The sequence below is a fragment of the Neovison vison genome, chromosome 12, assembly GCF_020171115.1.
Source record: "Neovison vison isolate M4711 chromosome 12, ASM_NN_V1, whole genome shotgun sequence".
Taxonomy (NCBI): domain Eukaryota; kingdom Metazoa; phylum Chordata; class Mammalia; order Carnivora; family Mustelidae; genus Neogale; species Neogale vison.
This window is the reverse complement of record NC_058102.1, coordinates 83,873,248-83,898,991: the sequence shown is the minus strand read 5'-3', so window position 1 is coordinate 83,898,991 and position 25,744 is coordinate 83,873,248. Positions and strand designations below refer to the sequence as shown.

At 36.6% G+C, this 25,744-nt stretch overlaps 1 protein-coding gene across 2 annotated transcripts in view; it reads left to right on the top strand.

Moving 5' to 3' along the window:
* Positions 1–23,347, top strand: part of RPAP3 (RNA polymerase II associated protein 3) — a 41,764-nt gene extending 18,417 nt beyond the window's left edge. For both annotated transcript variants that reach the window (XM_044227085.1, XM_044227084.1), the window contains 12 exons: positions 397–518; positions 1,262–1,332; positions 2,710–2,835; positions 3,808–3,935; positions 6,823–6,944; positions 8,450–8,520; positions 8,640–8,741; positions 15,350–15,585; positions 18,191–18,377; positions 19,185–19,282; positions 19,900–20,000; positions 23,034–23,347. In XM_044227085.1, the coding sequence (XP_044083020.1) occupies positions 397–518; positions 1,262–1,332; positions 2,710–2,835; positions 3,808–3,935; positions 6,823–6,944; positions 8,450–8,520; positions 8,640–8,741; positions 15,350–15,585; positions 18,191–18,377; positions 19,185–19,282; positions 19,900–20,000; positions 23,034–23,119 (1,450 nt within the window). In that variant the 3' untranslated portion in view covers positions 23,120–23,347. The remainder of the gene's footprint in view (positions 1–396; positions 519–1,261; positions 1,333–2,709; positions 2,836–3,807; positions 3,936–6,822; positions 6,945–8,449; positions 8,521–8,639; positions 8,742–15,349; positions 15,586–18,190; positions 18,378–19,184; positions 19,283–19,899; positions 20,001–23,033) is intronic.
* The last annotated feature ends 2,397 nt before the right edge of the window (positions 23,348–25,744 follow it).

Below are 25,744 nucleotides of genomic sequence, written 5' to 3'. Positions count from 1 at the left end.
AGGCACCTTGCAAACTTTGATTATTTCTAACAGTGTCTCTAGATTGTTTTGAGTGATTTAGGTAGACAATCATATCATGTGAGAATGTCCGTTTTATTCATTTATTTTCCAGTTTTTTTATCTATTTTTCTTCCTTATGAAACTGTGTTAGTCAGGACCTCTAGTACAATAATGACAAAAAGTGGTGATAGTGGGCATTCTTGTTCTTGCTTTAAAGGGAACATTACATCTCACCATCACGAATTAATGCTTTTCAGAAGCCTTAAGTAAATAAAAGAAGGTGGGAAACGCACCTTTAATTGTGAACTAAATCCCCTTCTTGGGGATTTCAGAAACAAATTTTGAAGTTTGGGTTAACAAATGAATTTTATTAACCTTAATTTTTTTAAATTGCAGATTTGCTGTTGCTGAGTCTGATTGTAATTTAGCAATTGCCTTGAATAGAAGTTATACAAAGGCTTATGCAAGGCGAGGTGCTGCTCGAGTTGCTTTGCAAAAATTAGAGGATGCCAAAAAAGGTATTAATGTATTTCAGTTCCTTAATATCTAAAAAATTCTTTAATGATTTAATTTAACAGATGCTATACAAAGAATACTAGACAGTCCCAGTTCTTACCTTTGGAGAGCATTCTGTATTTGAATAAAGCCTTTTTAAAAGAATCTTGATACTTGGGAAAGAATGCATTATTTGCCTCCAATTAGACTTTGGTTCAAATTCTCATTACACTAATGTGGAATGGAACGCCGATGAGATTAGGTGTGTGACCAAAGGGAAGGTAAGGATGGATCTCCTGTGATTTTCAGTTTATCTGTAAAGTAAGGATTAAAACATCTTGTTGGATAATTTGAGGCAGAGGCACTGCATATAAAATTCTTAACACATTTTTCTTTATTTGTAAATTCTAGGGCTTGTATTAGTCCATAAAATAGGTTTATGTACTATAAATAACAAAATCTGAATAAAGTTGATAATCTGATAATTCTGCTGCTCCTTGGTTTTATGATATACAACTTAATAATAGCAAGTATCCTTTCTGGGGCTGGTGGAAGAAGGTGATTTGTTATGGGATTCTGTCAGGGTTTTGTCTTGGGGGAGGGAGAATGGAGAGAGTCTAGTTAGCCTGCTGTTGTTAATATTTCTTACTCCTCTTAATTTTGCTGCAGAACACTTGCCTGTTTGTCACATGTAGCAAATGATTATTGTTTTGTAGAATTTTTAAAATATCCTATCTTTCAAATATTAATCTTCTAATTTACCTAGATTATGAGAAAGTATTAGAACTGGAACCAAATAACTTTGAAGCAACGAATGAACTCAGGAAAATTAATCAGGTAAATCCTAGTTAACTTAAATTAAGTTCATTACTTACCTTTATTTGATGAAGTGTAAAGGTTTTGGCATAGTCTTTGTACTGTAGATTACTTAATAGAGACTTTCTGATTTTAGTTCTTTGTACTGTATAGTTTTACTAAACAGATTTGCAAGCTAGAGGAAGTAGAATGAATGATATTTAAAGATCCGTAGGAGTCATCATCTTAAAAAGCTGTCTGAGGGGCACCTGGCTGGCTTAGTCCATAGAGCACACAACTCTTGATCTCGGGGTTGTGAGTTTGAGCCCTATATTGGGTGTGGCGATTACTTAAAATAAAATCTTAAAAAAAAAGTTACCTGATGTCTGTGAACCACCGCTGCTTTTTTCTTTCCCAGGTGATAGAATTACTTCTCCTTATCCCACTAATTTTTCTTTATGGGCTTGAGCTTTGACTTCTGTATTAAACTTCTGCATATTTCTTTGATATAAGCTCTGTCCTTGTAGTTTATATTTTAGCAAAAACGGTACTAGTTTTTTAACAGTGAGAAAATAGTTATTACTTAGCTAAAAAATTTGCTGTCAAATGATACTGCATAGTTATATATTCCTTTCATTTTGCTGTTCAGTCAGTTATAGTTATTGTGCCATCTGTTAAAACTTGGAGGAAAAAGTGACAATGTTTGGGGAAAATCTGCTTTTATTTATTTTTTATTTTTAATTTATTTTTAAAGATTTTATTTATTTGACAGAGTGAGACACAACAAGAGAGGGAACACAAGTAGGGGGAGTGGGAGAAGGAGAAGCAGGCTTACTGCCAAGCAGGGAGCCTGATATAGGGCTTGATCCCAGGACCCCAGGATCATGACCTGAGCCAAAGGCAGATGTTTGACGACTAAGCCACCCAGGCTCCCCAAAAATCTGCTTTTAAATATTGCTATTACTTATTGCTCATAATCTGCAGATAAATTTATCACCTTGCTTATAATTGTGAATTATGTTATATATTTTTGTATTTTGTCTGAGGTTAAATAATGACTGAATATTAAATTTGAGAAATTTGGATGTGTGGTCTTAATTATCTATTTTATTTTTGAAAATAGTTCCTAGAATGGTGCCTGGCCTGTGTAGAAATTCAATAAATATTTCTTGAATAAATAAATGAACAACTACTATTAGTAGATATGGCTTATTTTCATTGGATAAGATATATATTAAATTCACTATTTTGTTTTTTAATTTGAATTAGACTTTGGATTAGAGTAAAAACTATTATTTCAATATCAATTTGAAATGTGTCAAAAATTCTAATACATTTGAGTGATTTACTATTTTAAAGTCAAATAGATATGTATCTTGCATTACTTGTTTTATTTTAGCTGACTACTGTGTCTCCTAGGCTTTAACATCCAAAGAAAATTCACATCCAAAGGGAGCTGATACAATGATTAAATCATCGGAAGGAGAGAAGAAACAAATTGAAGAGCAACAGAATAAGCAGCAGGCCATTTCAGAGAAAGATCTGGTAATCCAGTGGGATTTTAACATACATATGTTTTGCTGAGTTTACTCTTCGTTTTTTGTGTATTTGTTTCTGTCTTCTCTAATGTTAAAATTCTTCAATAAGAGCTGAAAATTACACTAAAAAACCCCTGGAGCTTACTAATTCAGAATTTGAGTAATTGATGACTTACTACATAATTAAAAATATAACATAGTTTAGGGAGCAAACTACTTTTGAGGATTTTAACATACTTACATATAGGTGGTTATAAATTTAACATAGAAATAAGTTACAATTCATTCTTAGAATTTTTTTTTCATTAATTCATACTGGACTGTTTCTGATCAAAATTCCTTTAGAATCTTGAGCTTAGTTTAACATATTTGTAGCTTTTCTTGGAAAAATACTTATGGAATAATAAATACATATGGAATGATATTGTGAGAAATCTGACTGATTATAAATAAGTGTGCTTATAGTGATGCCTGGTATATACATTCCAGTATGGTTTAATTTATCCTATGTTTAGACATGTTACTGTTACCAAAGAATGAGGTATACAATTCTGGTATTCTGTTCTTTCACAAAAATTATTTGAGTTAATGAAATTCTATTGTACAGCTTCTAATACTGAGTAGTATAATATTTGGGCCTATATTTATTAAAGCGTTTTTTCAGATTTAAGTTTTGTGTAATATTTAACTAGTAGAATAATGGTTAATGGTATAAAGTAGTATAGTAGTACACTTTTTTCTTTTTAGTACTGAAAAAAGAATAATGCCACTACAAAGCATAACCTAGACTGATTCTAGAACATGTATCATGGATTGGATATTTAACATTAACATACACTTTAATAACTGATAGAGTATTGATGAGTATTCTCATAGTGTTTACTTAAGATTTGAATTCAGCTAATTTTGTATTCTTTTTGCATATTTTGCTTTTTTTTTTTTTTTAAATTCTTCTTTATACTTCTCTCCAAAATGATAGGGGAATGGATTTTTCAAAGAAGGGAAATATGAAAGAGCAATTGAATGCTATACTCGGGGGATAGCAGCAGATGGCACTAATGCCCTTCTTCCAGCTAACAGAGCAATGGCCTTTCTGAAGATTCAGAAGTAAGGATTGGTTATACTTAATACTTTTCAGGATGAAAAAGAAATTTACCATAAATTGGCACATTAGATAAATAGTAATAAAATAAAATTTATTTATTCTCGAGCATTAAATTTAAATGAGTGAGATTGAGTGTTTATCAGTACATATTCAGTAAATGTTTGCTCTTACTATTTTCCCACTTGTAATAGTGTGGCATTACACAATTTAACATTTCTTTGTTTTATGCATGTAAATCTGAATTAGTGATTTAAAAATTATTTTTAACCTCAGAACCTTTTGGGCAAGTTCTTAGCTGGCAGTGTTTTATACATAAGAGAATTGTTGCCATTGAGATCATCTGATTGATTATATATATGGCAAAAACTTGGTCTTGTGATACAGTTATTTCTGGATGCACTCAGGTGTTCCAAGTTGAACAATCAGGAGGATAATATCTGCTGGTAGATACTGTTTCTCATAATTCTTTATATCTGTTGTAATCACCTTTTATACTTTAGTGACAGAATTTAAGAAAAAACCTCTGAATACTTAAAATAGGGATTCTGAAGGTTTTTTTGGTACCGTGGACCCATTTGGCTACATGGGGAACCTTTCTTAGAATATTTTTGAATGCATAATTATACATTTGATGCTACAAAGGCATCCAATTATATTGAAATACAGTTTTTAAAATACTGCGATTTTTGACATAGTGGTATATATACTTTTTTATTGACACAACGAAATAAGAAACTACCTTAAAAATACAGGCAGATATAAAGCAAAAATTTGTTTAGAAGACATAATATGAAAATTTAAATTTGGGCTGATCTGTGACATCTTCTTCCACATACTGATGAACTAATAAGTGTGAATAGGAAATAAAAAAGTAAACACAAATGATTATGTTACCAGTGTGGTAACATGAGACTTTGCTCTTTGGTATCTGATGACTACTAAGGGCAGAGTTCTTAGTTGCCTACTAGTTGGCCACTTAGGTCCTAGGAGCATTTATAGACCAGGATGCTGTGGTCACATACAAATAGGTTTAATTACTATTATAATTCTGAAATAGTGGTGAACATAAGTAATACTTTGAGATATCTGTAACAGTTGTAATGTGATATGAAAGTATCTATGATATTTATTGGGGCAAAGTTACAGCTATTGCTTTTGCTATTGTGGTTTCTTGTTTATATTCATAATTGAAAGAAAAGCCAAATCCCATATAAAAGTTAGTGAAAATAAAGATGTAATATTTTTCCCATCCCACTTTTCAGATCTCTTAAAGGACCTCAGGTTAGGAAATTCCTGTCATAGAAGTAAATTTTGTTTGTATATTTATTGTCATTTAAACCAATAGACACAATTAGAGATACATTATTTTGGTTAGAGTAAGTAAGGTGAAAAACAGGTTGAGTGTCCCAGTACAGGTTTTTTTTTTTAAATTAAAGATTTTATTTATTTATTTGACAGACTGAGATCACAAGTAGGCAGAGAGGCAGGCAGAAAGAGAGAGGGGGGGAAGCAGGCTCACTGCTGAGCAGAGAGCCTGATGCGGGGCTCGATCCAGAACCCTGGGATCACGACCTGAGCCGAAGGCAGGGGCTTTAACCTGCTGAGCCATCCAGGTGCCCCCCAGTACAGGTTTAAAGGCACGAGAGTGAAAAAGTTAATGTAACTTCCAGAAAGGGCAAGTGGTCTATATTATGGCTGTTAACATAGCTGGAGAGTCAGGCAGGCCTTTGACTTTGCTCTTTAAAGTACATTACCCTGAAAAGTGGGGTGGGGGGAACAGGGGGGCAAGCATGTGTCTGAATGAGAGAATGATACAATAAGCAAAGTAGAGAATATATTAGTGGGCTGTGGGCACATGCGCTTGCATAGACACAGACATAGTCTTTCTTCCATTGAAAAGTGAAGTAAAGAACTAAAAGATGTTTAAGTTCACTCAAAATTTTGATTTTGTTCTTATGAGGTCTTGTTTCAAGGGTAGGATGGCATTCATTTTAGGCTTTGGGGAGAATGTCATTGCAGGAGATTTTCTTTTTTTGGAATTTTTTATTATGAAACTATAGCTTTCATGTAAGTAATATAATAAACCCCATGTATCAAATCATCTAGGGTTAACAAGCCATACCTTCGTCATTATATTTAGTTAGCTTTTTTTCCCTCTGAATTATTATAAAACAGATTAGAGACATTATGACGTCTTATCCCTAAAGGATCTTTTGTACATAATTGCAATGCCATTATCATGCCAAATAAATTCACAGTAATTCATTAATGTCATTTTGATATATACGAAGTCTTCAGTTTTTCTGTTCTTTTCTGTTTTGTTTTGTTAAAAGTTAGCTCTCCTTAACTTTTTGTTTTTTAGAGCACTATTCAGTCTGACTGAATTGATGGCCAGTTGCATGGTTGAGTAGAATTTAGGAAAGGTGTTAGATGATATGCCATCACACATGTAATAGGTCCTGAGTTTTGTGTAGATTGGTTTTCCTTAGGTGATGTATAACTTAGGTGATCCTTAGGTGGGTAAATACTAAGTTTTATTAGAAAATGAATGCCAGTTTTAATTGTCAGTGTAGTACCTGTGTGTATTGAGTGTTGGCGAGGTGCAGGGTGGGTTCCAGCCAGTGGTATTCTTTTGTCTGCTTGGCTTGTATTTTACCACCATTTTTTACATTCTTCTGGCACTTTCTGTCCTGACTTTCCTTTAACCTTGTACCTTTTCCCTCCTTCCTAGATGTTTCCAAGATTCGGTGAGAGTGAACAATTAAAAAAAAAATAGTCTTTCCTCTCAAAGACAGATTTGGAAGTTTTATTTACATTAGAAAGTCAGTTTATGTTAAGTTTTACCTATAAGCTGCATTTTCCAGTTGGTAATTTTGTCATATTAAATAGATATGAAGAAGCCGAAAAAGACTGCACACAAGCTATTTTATTAGACGGCTCATACTCTAAAGCTTTTGCCAGAAGAGGAACAGCAAGAACATTTTTGGGAAAGTTAAATGAGGCCAAACAAGGTATGACTATCTTTCTAACAACTATCACTCACTCATTCTTTTGAGACTCCCAAGTTATAGAAGCAGAGATTTGTGTAGCTTTTCCATTGTTCAAGGGTACAGAACTTACAGAAGTAAATTTTCTTTCACAGTTCAGATCATGAATAGTTTGCAGATTTGAAGGAATGCAGCTTTCATAGTGGGCCAGATTATCTTTTACTTTAATAGTGTCCAGTCTGATCTGGCTAATTGCCAATCACAATTAATAATTTGAATTATAGGTGAGAAGTAAAAGGCAAAAAGTAAGAGAATCAGCTGTTAAAGGTTAGAGGATAATGTGAGATCTGCAATGATGCTCCTTTTTATTGTTGGTACTAGTTATTTTGTTTTTCCAGGATCTTTTAAGTATTCAGTCTGTTAGCCTTCTTGAAGAACTAACTTGGTTTTATAGCATATGTTTTCTGTTTCACATATTTCTGCTCATTCTTTCCTTCAGTTTTGTTTAGGCTTATGTTATTTTATTTTAAAGATTTTATTTACTTGAGAGAGGGCGGGCTTGCTTGAGTGGGGAAGGGACAGAAGGAGAGGGAGAAGCAGGCCCCCTGCTGCTCAGGGAGCCTGATGCAGGCTTGATCCCAGGATCATGACCTGAGCTGAAGGCAGACACTGAACAGACTGAGCCACCCAGGTGCCCCTATTTTGTTTAGGTTTCATTTGCTGTTTTTCTAATATCTTGACATCAATACTTAGATTATTGATTTTCAACCTGCCTTCTTTTCTGGTATGTGCATTTAAATCTGACAGTTTCTCTCTAAACCTGGCTTCAGCTGTAGCTCATGCATTTAAAAAATGGTAGTAAAATATACAGAACATAAAATTTACCATCTTAATTATTTTTAAGTGTACGATTCAGTGGCATTAAGTGCATTCACACTGTCGAGCGGCCGTCACCACCACCATCACAATCACACATCTGCAGCGCTCTTTCATCATCCAGTCCCGAGAATCTGCCCATTAACAAAAACTCCCCACTCCTTCCTCCATTAGCCCCTGGTAACTATCATTTTACTCTCTGTCTCTATGAATTTGATTGTTCTAGGTACCCCATATAAGTAGAATCATGCAGTATTTGTCCCTTTGTGTCTGGCTTCTTTAACTTAGCTAATGTCTTCCAAGGTTTAAGGCCAAATAATATTCCATTATATGGAATTCTCTTAGATTCTGTCTTAACATTTAGTGAGTAACCCTGTCATTTTTTAATAATGGGAGCTTTGATAAGTTAGATGATCTCTAGACCTCAGTTGTATCATCTGAAAAGTGGGGTTGTTATGGGGGTCACACGAGAATTCACACAAAGTAACTAGAAGAGCACCTGGTCAATGTTTAGCTCTTTTTATTGCTCAACCTGTTTCCTTGCATGCTAAGTAAAACTAGAGAGAAACCTGGGTTATTAACTAAATGTATCATGTCTTGAACTCTGTAAATATTTTCACTAATTTATTCTGTTTCTTGAAAATTCACTTTAGATTTTGAAACTGTTTTGCTTTTGGAACCTGGGAATAAGCAAGCAGTTACTGAACTTTCCAAAATTAAAAAGGTAATGTATTTTTTTCACCAAAATATGGTCTAGTTTTCTCAAACAGAAACACATTACTATTATATAACTAACTTGAGAATATATATTTTGGTAGTCATGCTTACAAATTTATTTTCAAGGACTTAATTGAGAAAGGACATTGGGATGATGTTTTTCTCGATTCTACACAAAGGCAAAATGTGATAAAACCTATTGATAATCCATCTCATCTTGGGTCAACTGTAAGTGAAACACTTTTCTTTCATTTTTTCCTTTTTAAATATCAGTGTTATAATAATAAGAGTTGGAGACAAAGTGTTGAATAAATAAACTCTTTAGAATCTTTAAAAAACACTCTTAGGATTATTGATATAATAAAAATGGGGAAAATTCAGCTGTTTAGAATTGTGGGATAACTTTTTCGTTGACTTAACACTACAAATTTAAATATTTCTACATATTTTCTTTTCTAAAATTTTTTAAAGGTATTTATTTATTTGACAGAGATCACAAGTAGGCAGAGAGGCGGCAGAGAGAGTGGGGGAAAGCAGGCTCCCCACTGAGCAGAGAGCCCAATGTGGGGCTCCATCCCAGGACTCTGAGATCATAACCTGAGCTGAAGGCAGAGGCTTTAACCCACTGAGCTACCCAGGCACCCCTGTGATTTTATTATAATAATAGCCTTGCATTCTCTGGAGGGTTAGATCTAAAGTCAGCACTTAAGCTCAACGACAAAAGTAAGATGAACGTGCTTTATAAGTCCACTCACACTGCTCAGATCATTTATCAGGTGGTGCGAGTGGGGTGGTGTGGGTGGTTTCCAGGGCCATTGAAGTGCAGGGAGTGGAGGTGGTTCAGAGCCCATGGATGGTGATAAAGGGGGGGGGGCCCACGGAGTAGCACGTGCAGGATGGTCCTGGTAAAGGGGGGTTCTCTGGTCACCATACTGACTTGCAGAGCAGAAGTGAAAGCTGTGTTGTTATGACAGACAAAAGAGCCAATATCAACAACAGCTGAACCCCAGAAAAATAAGCATCTGCACCTGCCATCTCTCCTACTGCCAGGTTCCCAGAGAGCAGCATCAGTGCCAGAAAACTCTGTCCCCCCACTGGGTGCTGCCTGCAGCTTGGGGGAAAAGAGGCCAGGAGGTTAAATTACTGTCACCACATGTCACTGCCCATGTCTGCCAGTGTGGAACAGCTGGGGTTCCATCCTAGAGGATTACCAGAAGTAATTTCAAACTAACAAAGTCATGTACTCTAATCGGGCAGGCATCTGTGTCCAGGGTAACCCTGCGTCCCTCCTCTGTGGCTACAGGAGTTGGTTTGTGCATTGAGAACAGAGAGAATCATGAGATTAAAAAGCCCATTCCACACACAGAATCATAGCCACTCCTGTGGAAAAATTCTGCTTGCCAGTGCACGATCTTCTTCCTTTGCTTCCCTCCCTGACAAAAAGGGTCTTCTCTCTGGAAGTTCTGTCAGTGGCCTCAGGGACCTCTTGGAGGTGGGGACCTTTGGAGTCTTGGGAGAAGAACCTAGAGGGTGTTTTCTGGGAGGAACCTATTACTTACAAACATTAACTAAGCTCAGCTCTGTTTATCTTATCAATTCATAGGTAGTTCTGATTTAAGTACACTGTGAGACACATAGTAATTATGTAGTATGGAAAAAGACAAAAATTGTAAATAATAATGAACACGAATGTGTTTGGATGTGTGCTATAGAATTCCCACGATGTATCATGAGAGGCAGGATCAGTTCTAACAGTGACTCAGGACACAGCAGAACCCGCTCATAAGAACACAGCGGAAGGACTTTGTGTGGAACTGGCTCTGCAGTAGAACTGATTTTTCTCTCTTCATGATTTCACTGCTAGTGTACATTTTCTACTACAAATCTATCACCTCCGATAATTCAGAATATTTTTACCCAGGGTACAACTGGAGGGATTCTGCATATAGCATATTTACCAACAGAGATGGAGCAGTGATGAGTTAGGAAGTTGACCTTCTCCTAAGACCATTCAAAATTGCACAAAGCACACAGTGCAAAGTTGGAGGGACGGCATTTCACATTTTCCAGTTGAGAGGATTATTGTAGACATTATGAATAGGTTAGTTGCCTAAATGGAAACAGGAAAGGAGGTAACAACAATGATTCCACCTAGAGGTGTTCTGGAAGGAGTCAGCCAGGCCAGGAGGCTTCAGCATGGAGTGTGGTGTCATCCTCTCCATGTTATTCCCAGAAATATACAGTCACAGCCCTAAGGTCCTCAGCCTTTAAGTACTTTGGCTTCTGGAAGCACAGCCAAGATGACATAGTGAAAATAGAGACGCCTATAGGCTCTTGGGTTGAGAGTTTGCACTTTGAAAGTAAGTAACACAGCAGACATCTCGCACCACACACAAAACAGGTAAGGCCAGGGAGAATGCTGTATAAAAAAGCTTCCCAAAAGGGGTACTGCTGAAAATGGCCACAGCAATTACCTTGCCCTTCTTTGTGTCCTTGGTAGATCAGAGCTGCTATTCCTCAGGGGGAGCGGCACCAGCTTCTGGATCTCATGAAAGCTCTGGGAGGAATGGAGGTTTATTTTGATATGCATAGACTGTGCAGAATTAAAACAAACCCTCCACTCATTTCTCCACCACCTTGAACTCTTCCCTACTCTCTGGTCCCTGATTGGCAGAGGATTTCCCACATGCTTAGGTGATCCCCAAGGGTAAGGGGGAGCCCTGTACCCTGTACCTGAAGACATGACAGGGCCCTGCCTGGTTCAGGTATTTTCATAACTCATGAAACAACTTGTGGACAGCTTGGGGCTCAGATCAGCTGGAAAGAAAGAGGTATGCTTCATGGCTCAGAGAACCCAGCATGGGGTCTTGGTACAGTGCACATCCTCAGAAGTGGTGTATGTCTGCCTTTGTTTAAACAGCCTCATTTTTTCTCTGCTAGAGACCCCCCTGCTCTCCAGCTCAGTGGGCGGAAGTGACATACCCATCATAGGGGTATCCTGAGAAACCTGAAGATGGGTACAGTGTCCTGAGCCAGGTTTACCCTTACATTGCAAGACGCTCAATACCCTGGCTACATCTTTAAAAAAAAAAAAAAAAAAATTTCACCTAAGGCAGAGCTCTAGTATAAGCAAATTGTCTTTAAAAATATATATTGCACTTTGTTTTTGGTATACCGTACTATTTTTCATTAAGTCCAACAAAGCCAGTTTTTTTTCTCTGTAGTATTATAACAGAAAGAGTAGCTGGCATGAATTTAGCAATTTATTTTGTGCTGAATCTTTGGTTATTATCTGTAAGTTTTATATATATATATATATATATATATATATATATATATATGATATGACTATGGCAATTTCTAACATTTACCTAATATATGCAGAAGAGTCCACAAGACTAAGATTTTAAAAATAATTATAAAGTGAACACCCATGAAATCACCAACTAAGTCAGAAGTTGAAAGGTGTCAGCCTCCAGAAATCCCCTGCGTGCCCCCCCTCACTGGCCATGATCCTTTTGCTGCCTCCTGGAAGTAACTGTTCTGCATGGTGGATGCTTTGAGAGCCTTAGTTTTATAAGGAAGTCAGAGCAGGTATTTTTATTTTCCTTTTACAAAGGAAGAAAATGAAGCAAAGAAAGTTTGTTTTGTCAAGGTCATATTTCAGGTTAGTAACAGCAAATTTCAATTAAATGCTTTTCAAGTGTTCTTCCCCCCCCCCTTTTCTTTCTTTCTTTCTTTTTTTTTAATTAAGTAGGCTCCACGGCCAGTGCAGGCACTCCACCTCGTGACCCTGTTATCTGGAGTCGTGTGCTCTGCTGAGAGCCAGCCAGGTGCCCCCCCGCCGCCGCCCAGTGTTCTTATTGTGACTTTATTCTTGGATTTTCTGAGACAATACTTGTTTCGGGACAGGCATAAATCTAGTTGCTTCTATACATTGTATTCATTTCATACATTATGTTAATGTGCTGCTACTCTTTTCAATTAAGGTGATCAAATGTTTAATGAAAAGTTTTAAAAACGCGGTTTAAACTTTTACATCTTTGTAAGACATTTTCACAAAAAATTGATAAGGTTTAAAAAACCATTTGTCAGACTTTGTTGTCCATAATTATAAAAACATAGCCGTGTGGTAGATCAAATGTCCCATGGCCAGTATATAAGGACTTTTATACATTTGTGGGGTTCTCTTCTCCCTCACTTTAAAAACCAGTTTATGTTAATAGTTTGAAAATGCAACATGCATTTAAGTCTTTTGTGGCAAGATCTTAAAACACCTCTGTGAAATGAAAGATCTGGGGTGCACTATTCTGTAAATGTTCCCAAACAAAATAAACCAGTATCTTAGCAGGAAGGGGAAAAATTGCGTTTATTTTTGTAGTAGGTCTTCATAATAAAAATGTGGGCATTATCTAAAAGATAGAAGATGCCATTTGGTGTACTGTTTCAAGAGTTGATTTGAGCCCCCTTGGACAAGTTACCTAATCCCTGTGTGATCCTTACTTTTTCCCCTTGAGGATAACTCACAAGTTAGTTTTGGAAATACTAAGGAAATAATAGCCATTAATGCTAAGGCGGTTTTAGGTGAAATGAATATTAATTTCCTTCTCAGTCACATATTTGTGAGAGAACCATACCGCTGGGAAAAAGGTCAGGGAAGAGAGGAAGGTCCAGGAAGTGGAGGAAGAGTCCTAGCATTACTTGAGTCAAATGAGAGCCTAGGCCAGGGAAGTCTGCCTTTCACGGGCTGACAGCCTGGGGGTACTTTTGGCGAATCATCTCCAGAGAGCATCTAGGAGAGCAGTGATGTAGTTCTCCTGGGACCCAGGGTAGGTGGTAGTAAATGAAGGGTCTCCTGATCTCATAGTCTGTGCTGAAATACTTTATTTTGTTTTATTTTCATTTTTCTACAGCAAAATTTCATCTTTCTACTTGGCCCTTTCCCTTCTCTTTTTCCCTTTCTCTTTATTTTTATTTTTCTCTTCCTTTTCTTGAAATGGCCATAGCATAGAGCTAAATAAAATGCATCTAAATCTTCGTTTTGAGAAAGTGTTAGTTGAACCTTTCGTATTTTCTTAAATCTTTCTGTAGTGATATCTTTTGTGTTTCACTCCTGTTAACCAGCATACTGTCATCCCCCCTATCGCTCCCATCAGTAGGGCTACCATCAGTAGCCCTCAGCACTAGTAGCTCCTAGTACCCACTCATAGATCTACACTTCACAGAGACTACCGATTAAGGAATTTTTAAATTAGGATCATGTTTATACATCTGTTGTTAGTTTTGAAAGGATTTTGTTTTAAATGGGACTGTATTGGTTTAGTCCGGTGATTTATTACCTGTCAGAAATCATAGTCCCTTGTGCAGCTCTGACATGTGCCCATTCTTGGTTAGTATCTTCAGAGAAAACTATTGCTGTTCAGAGTTCTCAGCAAGGCAAAGAATTCAGCTTAACATGATCGTACTTTAAATAGAACGGCTGCTGGGATTCTGTTAACAGTTTTGCTAATCGCTTTTTTAAAATTTATGTTTGTTCATCCAGTAACACTCAGTTGTAACTGTTAGGTCTTATCTTGGCTATGTTAATAGAATGTCTGGGTTTAATACTGAGTTTAATATGTATGTCTAAAGTTTTTATATTTAAAACTTTTTGATTTAAAATTCACCCATACAGTTGAAATGAACACTTAGAATAAATTGAGGGGGGGCGCCTGGGTGGCTCAGTGGGTTAAGCCTCTGCCTTCGGCTCAGGTCATGATCTCAGGGTCCTGGGATCGAGTCCCACATCGGGCTCTCTGCTCAGCAGGGAGCCTGCTTCCTCCTCTCTCTCTCTGCCTGCCTCTCTGCCTACTTGTGATCTCTGTCAAATAAATAAATAAAAAATCTTAAAAAAAAAAAGAATAAATTGAGTGTTTTTAAAATTAAAAATAACAGTATTATATGTAAACTAGAAGAAATTGAACATGTTTAACATTTGTAATGATTGAAATAAACAGTGAATCCTACTTATTTTGTTACATTAGAAACTAATTATGGTCAAGTCTTACCAACTTTGTGAACATATTTGGCAGATCTTTAATTCTGGGCTGGTTTCATCCAGCGGCTGCATGTTTAGAAAATCTACTTAGGTGTTTTTTATTTTTTAATTATTTATTTTTAAAATCTACTTAGATTTTAATGTTAGTCTATTTCATACAGAGTGCTGGTTGTTGTCTGACCTTGTTCTGCTTGCCTTCACTTAGTTCACTGTAGATTTGGCCATACTTTTTCTTGGCTTTGTTGCCTCTCGGGTCAAGTCCAAACTCTTGGACATAGCACACAATTCCTTTATAAGCTGTCTTTAAACAGCCTTTCAGGCTTAGTCCCCCCAACTCCTCCCCTTGCTCTAGCCCTTATGAACTTTTCATCTTTCCACTGACCATGCTGTGCCCTTCCACATTGCCATTCATGTGTACTTTTCTGTGATGACTCCCCTGATGCCACTGTTTGTCTTCCTTCCCTGTGTTCTCTTAGCATGTGGTGCTTTCCCCTTTCACAGCATGCGTCCCATTGCCTTGAAATTATGTATAAGTACAGCTCTTCTTTTTCCCATTCAGACTTACATACTCTAGGTGCTGTGCATCTTTTTTTATTCTTTGTATTCTCAGAGTATGACCCCTGTCTATCTTGCCATCAGTGAACTGACTTAACACTGTTAGTCTGTGAACTTAAAATCTAAGTACGTTCTCTAAATAGGGAGCCGATACTAGTTATAAGAACACTGTAGCCTTTTAATTGGTGACCCTAAAGTAGGAAACCTTTATGTTGATTTAAAGAATTGATTTTAATCGTTGTAGAAACCACTCAAGAAAGTTACTATTGAAGAGACCGGTAATTTGATCCAGACCATTGATGTGCCGGGTAGCGCAGCTGCCGCTCCACAGAACAACCCTAGTCACCTGGCAGACAGAATAGCAAGTGCAGGCGCTGCGAGTAAAAAGAATTCAAGCCAAGATGACCTTTTGCCCACCAGTGATATTCCGAAAGCAAAAGTATTGAAAATAGAAGAAATCAGTGATACTTCAGTCTTGCCGTGAGTAGAAGAAATACTCTTTAAAAAAAAAAAAATTATTTTGAGAGAGAGAGAGGAAGTGAGAGTGAGGGGAGAGAGAGGGAGTCTTATGTAGACTCTGCGCAGAGGATAAGCCTCACGTGGAGCTTGGTCTCATGACCCTGAGATCATGACCTGAGCCGAAATGAGAGTTGGACGCTTAACTGACGGCACCACCCAGGCTTCCCAGAAGAAATACTCTTACTTGATACTCATCTAGAGTGGTAATAATGCACTAGAAAATTGGTATTACTGATGAGACTTCTGGTATGTGCTTATCACCATAGTGCTTTGAACTGCCCAACTTTACATTCCAGATTTTTATTTGTACTTAAATCGTAAAAGAGGTTTTGCTTAAGGTGTGATCACTATTCCTATACCATAGTGGGAAATTCAGAGGTAAGAAAGTATCTTAACAAATTGATTCTCTGCATTTTTATTCTAGGACTTTAGTATTTGTATTTCACTTTGTAATTCAGCAAAAAAAGTTTTTAAAAGGAAACTTCAGGGGCGCCTGGGTGGCTCAGTGGGTTAAAGCCTCTGCCTTCAGCTCAGGTTATGATCCCAGGGTCCTGGAATCGAGCCCCGCATCGGGCTCTCTGCTCAGCGGGGAGCCTGCTTCCCCCTCTCTCTCTCCCTGCCTCTCTGCCTACTTGTGATCTCTGTCTGTCAAAAAAATTTTTAAAAGGAAGCTTCATAAAAAATGTAGAAATTAGTCATCATTATTCTAGCCATTAATATCTAAGATTATTTGTGGGCTTTTTAAATTATGTGTGGAATTTAAAAAAATAGTCATGCGTTTGCTTAATGGTGAGAATATAAAACATCTAGATTAATTAGGTTTATTTGGGGATGTTGAAACTTTTTTTTTTTTTTAAGATTTTTAATTTATTTGACAGAAAGAGATATAGTAAGAGAGGGAATATAAGCAGGGGAAGTGAGAGAGGGAGAAGCAGGCTTCTCGCTAAGCGGGGAGCCTGTTATGGGGCTCGATCCCAGGACCCTGGGACCATGACCTGAGCTGAAGGCAGACATTTAAGGACTGATCTACCCAGTCACCCCAGGGGATATTGAAACTTTATTCATACATTCTTGTATTGCCACTCAGCAATCCTATTAAAAGTTTTTTTTTAGGGGGGCGCCTGAGTGGCACAGTGGGTTAAGCCTCTGCCTTCGGCTCAGGTCATGATCCCAGGGTCCTGGGATCGAGCCCCGCATCGGGCTCTCTGCTCAACAGGGAGTCGGCTTCCCTTCCTCTCTCTCTCTGCCTGCCTCTCTGCCTGCTTGTGATCTCTGTGTGTCAAATAAATAAATAAAATCTTTTTAAAAAAAAAAAAAGGTTTTTTTTTTGTTTTTAAGATTTTATTTATTTATTTATTTATTTACTTATTTATTTGACAGAGAGAGATTACAAGTAGGCAGAGAGGCAGGCAGAGAGAGAGAGGAGGAAGCAGGCTCCCTGCTGAGCAGAGAGCCCGATGCGGGACTCGATCCCAGGACCCTGAGATCATGACCTGAGCCGAAGGCAGTGGCTTAACCCACTGAGCCACCCAGGTGCCCCAAGTTTTTTTTTTAAAATGTTGAATTTTAGTGGTTTTATTTATTTATTTATTTATTTTTAAAGATTTTATTTATTTATTTGAGAGAGAGACAGAGAGAGCATGAGCGAGGAGAAGGTCAGAGAGAGAAGCAGACTTCCCGTGGAGCTGGGAGCCCGATGTGGGACTCGATCCTGGGACTCCAGGATCATGACCTGATCCGAAGGCAGTCATCCAACCAACTGAGCCACCCTGGCGTCCCTAGTGGTTTTATTTAAAGTGACAGTGATTATTTAGTGATTTGGGGAAAACACTGAAGGCAGTTTTTTAAATTTTTTTTAAGATTTTATTTATTTATTTGACAGAGATCACAAGTAAGCAGAGAGGCAGGCAGAGAGAGAGGGAGAGGCAGGCTCCCTGCTGAGCAGAGAGCCCAATGCGGGGCTCGATCCCAGGATCCTGGGATCACGACCCGAGCCAAAGGCGGAGGCTTTAACCCACTGAGCCACCCAGGCAGCCCCAGACAGATGTTTTTAAAAGGAGGAAGCATTTCTTGGTGTCTGGGACTATATATGTGATGTAGTGATGCAGTATATAGAAACGATGCGCTTCAAAAAGTGGCCAGGCTAACTTAGCGCAACAGATGAGAATAGTCATTACATAGCCAGCATGTGAAAATTGGCAAAGGAAAGGGGGTGGGGGGATAACAGGGTGTTGGGTATTGAGGAGGGCATGTGCTATGATGAGCACTGAGTATTATACTTAACTAATGAATCATTGAACACTGCATCAGGGACTAATTATGTACTACACAGTGGCTAGCTGAACATAAATAAATACTTAAAAAATTGGCAAAAGCATTATCTGCCTTGCCAAAAATATAGGTGTATTTTTATTAGCCGGAAGAGTTCACTACGTGTGGAATATAAATAGTTACAATACTATATTAATAAAGTCAGGAATTGAAAATCTCCATTGACATTTCCTTGTATAAGCTTTAACTGTTTGTGGTTCTTTTCTAATTGTTTGATGCCTCTGAAATATTTCAGACCTCCAGTCAACTTGAAACAGGATGTATGTCAGTCTTTCAGTGAAAAGATTTCTGTAGAGATAGATAAGACACCTGCACAGTTTGTCACAACCGTTCTTCCTCCAGTTCCTGCAAACTCATTCCAGCTTGAATCTGATTTCAGACAACTAAAAAATTCTCCGGATATGTTGTATCGGTATTTGAAGGTAAGAAAGGAGGCTAGTAGTTGTAGTTTAAGTAGAAGGTCATAGGACTTATTTTGTCGCTAGTACTGTACAATAGTACTGTATCTGCTTTTTGTAGAATATGTTTGTAGAATCCTTCCTTGCCTGCGCGTATTACCTCAGCCAGACTGTTTTAAATGTTTGCGACTGGGAAACCTTTGGAAATAGGTTCTGTGTTAAGTTCTGTGGTTTAAAATAGCTTGATCTTATTTCAGAAATCCTAACTTAAATTTAATTCTTCATTCATCAAGGTGGGGAAAGAAGTTAAAACACATTGAGTGCCTTCCATGTGCCCCAAGCACTGCTTGCAATATTTAGACAATCATTTTCTTAAGTGAGCTCTTATTTGCTCCAAGAAAAAGGATCAGATCTTAGGAAGTTCACCAAATAATGGATTTTAGCATTGTCTTTACAAGTGTGGTTATAGTAATAATCCCTTACAGTTTTCTGGTATACAGTTAATTCTAAATGCATTATCTCCTGTAATTCTGTTTTTTAAACTAGTTATTTTTATTGCTTCTTGAGAGCTGTCTTCAAGTTTCCTGTCTTTGGGAACATCTCTCTGTTCATGGATTTTTCTTTGCCTCGAACAGAGTGATTTATCTAACATTTCCTCCGACTTTTGTTCTTCACTTATAGTTACATTGTGCTGTGACCCCATTATTACTCAGTCAGCACTAGTGCATAAACAGTATTCTTCCCTATATTCATCTAAGCAGTTGTTATATACATAATTTGTGATATATAAATGTTACTGTGATATAATTTTCTCTTTATATCTTTTCCAAGCAAATTGAACCATCCATGTATCCTAAGTTGTTTCAGAAAAATCTGGATCCTGATGTATTCAACCAGATCATTAAAATTCTGCATGACTTTTATATTAAGTAAGTGGAATTTTTTTTCGTTATACCTGCATATTGTAATGTTAGGCTATTTGTAGTGGTTTGGGAAAGTCATTCTCCTTGATGTCATATTACTTACTGCCTTCTGTATAGCAAAATTAGCTCTCTGGTAAATTTCACCATTGCAGAAGTTGTGAAGGGATGACAAGTGCAAGCAATAATATGGGAAATGTTTAGGTAGTAGGAAAAAGGACTTTAAAACTTTTTTTTAAAGAAGGGGAGGTGTGGAAGTGATAAATGTGATAGCAAATTAATAAAGTCTGTGCTATGAGATGTAATGAGCACTAGGTGTTATATGCAACTGATGCATCACTGAACTCTACCCCTGAAACTATTAATATACTATGTTAATTAACTGAATTTAAATAAAAAAATAAAATTTTAAAAAGTCTGTGCTAAGCCTCACATTTAAGAAAATTATAATTTCTTCAGTTACTTGATAAATCTCTTCATTTGGGCACTTAAAATGTAGATCACATCCAGGGAAAAAAGATAAATGGAGACCTTATTTATGTATAATTAGAAATACTGTGTTAGAAAAACAGAATTACATGAGCTACTTTTAATTAAGCATTTGTTTTATATTTGGATTGTTTCAGGAAAGAAGAGCCATCACTCATCTTTGAAATCTTACAAAAACTTTCTGAACTAAAAAGGTTTGATATGGCAGTGATGTTTATGTCAGAACCTGAGAAAAAAAGTAAGTCTATGAGGAAAGCTTTTCCAGATTTTTATTCTGACATGTTCCTTCATTTATTCAACAAATATAGTGGACATTTGTTAAATACTTACTCTAAGATAATATAGTTAAATTTAAATGAATCACAAGTTAAATTGAATTACAGTTAAGTAGAATAAAATATTTTAACCCCCAACAAACAGCATTGTGAACTTTAAGTGTGATTATTAATTCCTTTTTACAGAGATAGAAACTGAGGCATAGAGAGGTAAGGCACCTGACCAAGGTCATCTAGGTAGGAAGCCGGACCTAGGATTGATTGATTTTTATTCATTTTTTTTTCAGACCCAGGATTTAAAGTTAGGCAGTCTGACTTTATGTCTGGACTCTTCTACTTGAAAACTCAGTAAAGCGTAATGGTTGAGAGCTTGCTTTGGTGGGACTCGTTAAGGGTTCCTACCACAGATGCATGTCACCGGGCGTGGGTACAAGGGAGGTCCAGTCCCTTCTGTGAGAGCCAGTTTCTTTGTGTTTGTTTGTTGGAACCTGACTCCTCAAAGATGTGTGGGAGTCAATTAGATGAAAGGGCTGGGGAAGAGTGTTAGACCCAGAGAATGATGTATGTGGAAGTTCTGAGGCAGGAGAAAGAGCAAATTGTCTTCAGAAAATTAAAAGAAGTATAATGCAGACTGTAGAGTCGGGGGACATTTGGCAGGTGATGAACCTGCAGAATTCTCTTCCTTATTTATTTTTACATCTCTGTTCTTCCCATGAAGTGTCAGTTTAGGGAAACCTTAAGTAAAATCAGACTGTGCAGGAACTTCAGTTAGGTAAGAGTTTTGGGCTTTCCTCAAGTTTTCAGAAAAAGAAAAATTCTCAGAATGCAGCAGTATCAGGTTTTTAGTTTTAAAAATGACAGAAACTCTATGTACCATTTTTTAAAAATTTATTTTTTATTTATTTTCAGCATAACAGTATTCATTATTTTTGCAATCCAGTGCTCCATGCAATCCGTGCCCTCTATAATACCCATCACCTGGTACCCCGACCTCCCACTCCCCCCCCTTCAAAACCCTGAGATTGTTTTTCAGAGTTCATAGTCTCTCATGGTTCACCTCCCCTTCCAATTTCCCCCAACTCCCTTCTCCTCTCTAACTCCCCATGTCCTCCATGCTATTTGTTATGCTCCGCAAATAAATGAAACCGTATGATAATTGACTCTCTCTGCTTGACTTATTCACTCAGCATAATCTCTTCCAGTCCCGTCCATGTTGCTACAAAAGTTGGGTATTCGTCCTTTCTGATGGAGGGATACTCCATAGTGTATATGGACCACATCTTCCTTATCCATTCGTCCATTTAAGGGCATCTTAGTTCTTTCCACAGTTTTTTTTCATATATCTTCTGGATTAAATATACCTTGGGCTCCTTTTCTTGTTTCTTTATGTTTCTAGCAGCAACATTGAATGAGTCTGAATCACTAAGAAAAATACTCTTTGTATTATACTTAAAGAAGTGGACATATCATTTTATGTATGATTTTTAAATAGGGTTTAAGCTAAAAGATTTCTTTTTTTTTTTTTTAAAGATTTTATTTATTTTATTTGACAGATAGAGATCACAAGTAGGCAGAGAGGCAGGCAGAGAGAGAGGGAGGAGGAAGCAGGCTCCTTGCCGAGCAGAGAGCCCCATGCGGGGCTCGATCCCAGGACCCTGTGATGACCTGAGCCGAAGGCAGAGGCTTTAACCCGCTGAGCCACCCAGGCGCCCCCATTTGTTTTATCTTTACTCAAAAACAGTCCCTAAAGTTCCCTGAAAAATACTCTTACTACTGACTGTTATAACCTCTTCCACTACTTTTTTTGATTACTCTGCTCCACCATACTGACTTTATATTTTTTGATATACCAAGCTGGTAAACTTATTTTGGCCTTGGACTCTTCGCAATTGGCCATTTCCGCAGCCCAGAATATCTTCCCCCTTGCCAGCTTCTTCACTTCATTCATTTTCCACCAGAGTTACTACTTCAGAGACCCCTTTCCTCAGCAGACCTACTCAAAGTAACTGCCTGCCTCCCTTTATCATCCTCTGGCTTCTTACCCTCCTTTATTTTTCTTCATAATATGTAACTAGCTGAAAATATTTCATGTATTTGTTTATGATGTCTCTTTCCTAATAGAGTGAAAGCACCACGACGGCAGGAACTGTGTATACCTTGTTCTCTAGGCCTCAGGGCATAGAACAGTGCTTAGAGCGTAACAGCCTGTCTGTATAAATGCATTGAGGAAGTGAATTTCTTGATACTGTAATGTGATAAGTAGAAGTGTACTCAAAGAATGTGAGTTGGTTCTTTACACTGGCCTACCAACAGTACTGTCTTGGTTGAGTCACCATTGTCAGCTAAGCTAAACATGGGGAGCACCTGGAATGGTTCCTAGAGTGTACCTGATAAGCATTTGATCAATATTAGCTGGTGTTACCTTTTTTTTTTTATCAGTAAGAACCAGTAGCCAGTGTTAATGTTGCATTATACAGAGTTTTCCAAAGCGTTGAGTGTGGACCATTCAGTCGTATAAAAGATGATTTTATATGATTTATAGGCAAGTTTTGTTTTAATTTTTAATAGTTACATATTTTATTGCATATTATAAAAAGGTATGGCCAACATTTTTTAGATATTACTGCTAAGTTTCAATTTACAGTAGTGGATACAAAATTTTCTTTTAGAATAGTTTCAGTTTGAAAAAGTTAATTGAAATATTAAGTAAATAAATTGTGCTCGTTACAGGGGGCAAAATGTTTAAAGTACGACAGAATGAGTTAAGTTTAAGTTAATATTTTTTACAAAATATTCTGGTAAGAAACATTATTAGATTCCTGTATAACTTTCTCAGATTAGCTTTTTAAATATCTGGATTAGAATTTATAAATATAATGGTTATTGCTTTAAAATATGAGAAGTTTTATTTGATAAATCAGATTACTCTCTTTAATTTTGTCTCACTTAGTTTTTAAGAAATGGAGATTAAAATGAATTTTTTTTTCTTTTTTCAGTTGCACATGTATTGTTCAATCACATAGACAAATCAGGATTGAAGGATAAGTCTGTTGAAGAACTCAAGAAAAGATATGGTGGTTGATTTTCATTTTTACTGAAATTACTGTCTGACTTTCATATGTAAATTTTTTAATTGAAAATAAAGTATTTTGCTTTTTAAGAAAATGAAATCATACAAGAACAGATTATCTTTAGACATAAGTTAATTAACTATATAGTGAATTGTGACTTAAGTAATGAGAATGTATTCAGGTGAGCTATTTATAAGACGTTTTCCAAAAATAAAAATATAATGATGTACACTTGTAAAGATTGGTATTTTCTGTCATTTGAAATTCTGAATCTAGATGCATTCTTCAGTGCCCCATAATTTTAACATTACATTTTCGTAAGTTTCTGTAGCCACGTGCTAAGGTTGCTTCATTAGCATACAAATAAAATTATGGTTGTATAGAGGGTGTTAAGTAAATAAATAGATTGTTTCTTTATAGTTTTAATATTGTGCCAGTTCACTAACAAAAATACTTATTTACAGGATGTGTATTTTTAGTATTTACAGTGCAAGGAGACTCTAACTAGATTCTTTAAGTAGGTTACTTGAAGAGTTACAACATCCTTAAATTTTCATGCTGCAGTTTTTTTCCCTCATGATATCCACATTATATACCATCTAAAGGCAGATAATAAGCTAAAGCAAAGTGTAAAAATTTAAAAAAGTAGGAATGTCTAAAGTAGTAATTAGCATGTATCTTGTGTATATATGTTGTGTATGAGTGTGGTGTCTGTGTGTTTTGAAAGCAGGGCTGGTATTCTCTTCATGGTTTTGCATAGTACCTGGCACAGTCCTTTGCACATAGTTAGAATGCTCAGCTGATGTTTATACAACTTAGTTGGATTTTAACCATAGGGACCAACTTTAGCAAATGTCTAAAATAGCACCCGAGCAAAATTTGGGTGTGCTGTAAACATTGTTAAAACCAAGTGAATTTTAGAGGCTACCAGGTTGTTAAAATATGAGGTCACTATCCTCTAGCTGTTATCAGCATCAGTAAGACTGACCAATTTAAGACTTTCATACTGTTATTTCTGTTGTATCATCATATGCTTAAAATTGAGTAATAATCATAATCTGTTTACAAAGATAATTTCCCCAGTTCATGGTATAAGTTACTGAAATGATCATAACTTGTATAGCCTCAGTATTTTATTGTACACTTAGGATAGAGTTTGTTAGTGTTATACATTGCTAAATGTATTGTATTGTGGTATATGGAAAGGTAATGAAATTGAGCCTTTTATGTATAGCTTTTACATGAGCTATAAGTATTAAATTTTGAATGACTTGAATTTTTCTCAAGACATTAAATAAGTTGATTTTGATGTACAGAAAAACCTTCCAAAGGCAAAAATGTTCTTTCATATATTTTCTTATATGATTCTTAGAAGAAACTTACAAAGTAGTCAGGGCATGTAGTATGATTACCATTTTTTAAAAAGTTTTTTATTTTAATTCCAGTATGGTCAACATACAGCATTATATTAGTTTCAAGTGTACAATATAGTAATTCAGCTCTTCCATACATTACTCAGTACTCATCATGATAGGTGTACTCTTAATCCCCTTCACCTATCCTCCAACCCTCCTCCCCTCTGGTAACCATCAGTTTGTTCTCTATAGTTAATTCTTGGTTTGTCTCTCTCTCTCTCTTTTTGCCTTTGCTTATTTATTTAGTTTCTTAAATTCCACACATGAGTGAGATCATAGGACATTTGTCTTTCTCTGACTTCCTTACTTATTAGCACAATGCTCTCTTGCTCCATCCATGTCATTGCAAATGGCAAGATTTCATTCTTTTTGATGGCTGAGTAATATTCCATTGTATACATATACCACTTCTTTGTTATCTATTCATCTGTTGCTGGCTGATTGCCTTTTCCTTCTCTCTCTCTCTCTCTCTTTTTTTTTTTTTTTAAAGATTTTACTTATTTATTTGACACAGAGAGAGAGACAGTGAAAGAGGGAATACATGCAGGGGGAGTGAGAGAGGGAGAAGTAGGCTTCCTGCTGAGCAAGGAAGATGTGGGTCTCAATCCAGTACCCTGGAATCATGACCTGAATCAACCATGTGCCCCTGATTGCCCTTTTAACATAAGAGTAGGAGATTCAGAGAGTAATGGTTTCATGATTACAGGGTAAAAAATAGCAGAACAGGTTCAGAATCTGCTGTCTTCTGCTTATAATCTACAGCTCTTAAACTACTCCCTGCTGCAGTATTTATGTTGCATTACTTCTGTAGAGACTGGGTTGAAGAGGTATAGATCCCAAAATTTACTTTAGAATTTGCATTAATTATTATTATTATTATTATTTAATTTTAACCTGTTTTTTCTCCAGAGACAATTTCACATAGTGGTTAAGACAAAAAGGCTTTGGAATCACACTTCTCATATTTGAATTTTGGCTTCATCTGACTTTTGGGCCTTGGACCAGTCACTTTTCTGTGCTTTGGTTTCCTAAGCTGTGGGTGGGCATCCTGATAGTTTCTACCTCATTGGGCAATTGCTAGGATTAAAGGATTGGACACGTTTGTGTTTGCAGCAGTGCCCAGATACGTAGTAAGCACTTACTGAGTTACTGGTGTTATTATTACTGGAATTACCCTCCTGTCCTAAAAGCTGTTGGAATAAAGTAGTCTTTAGGGAATGT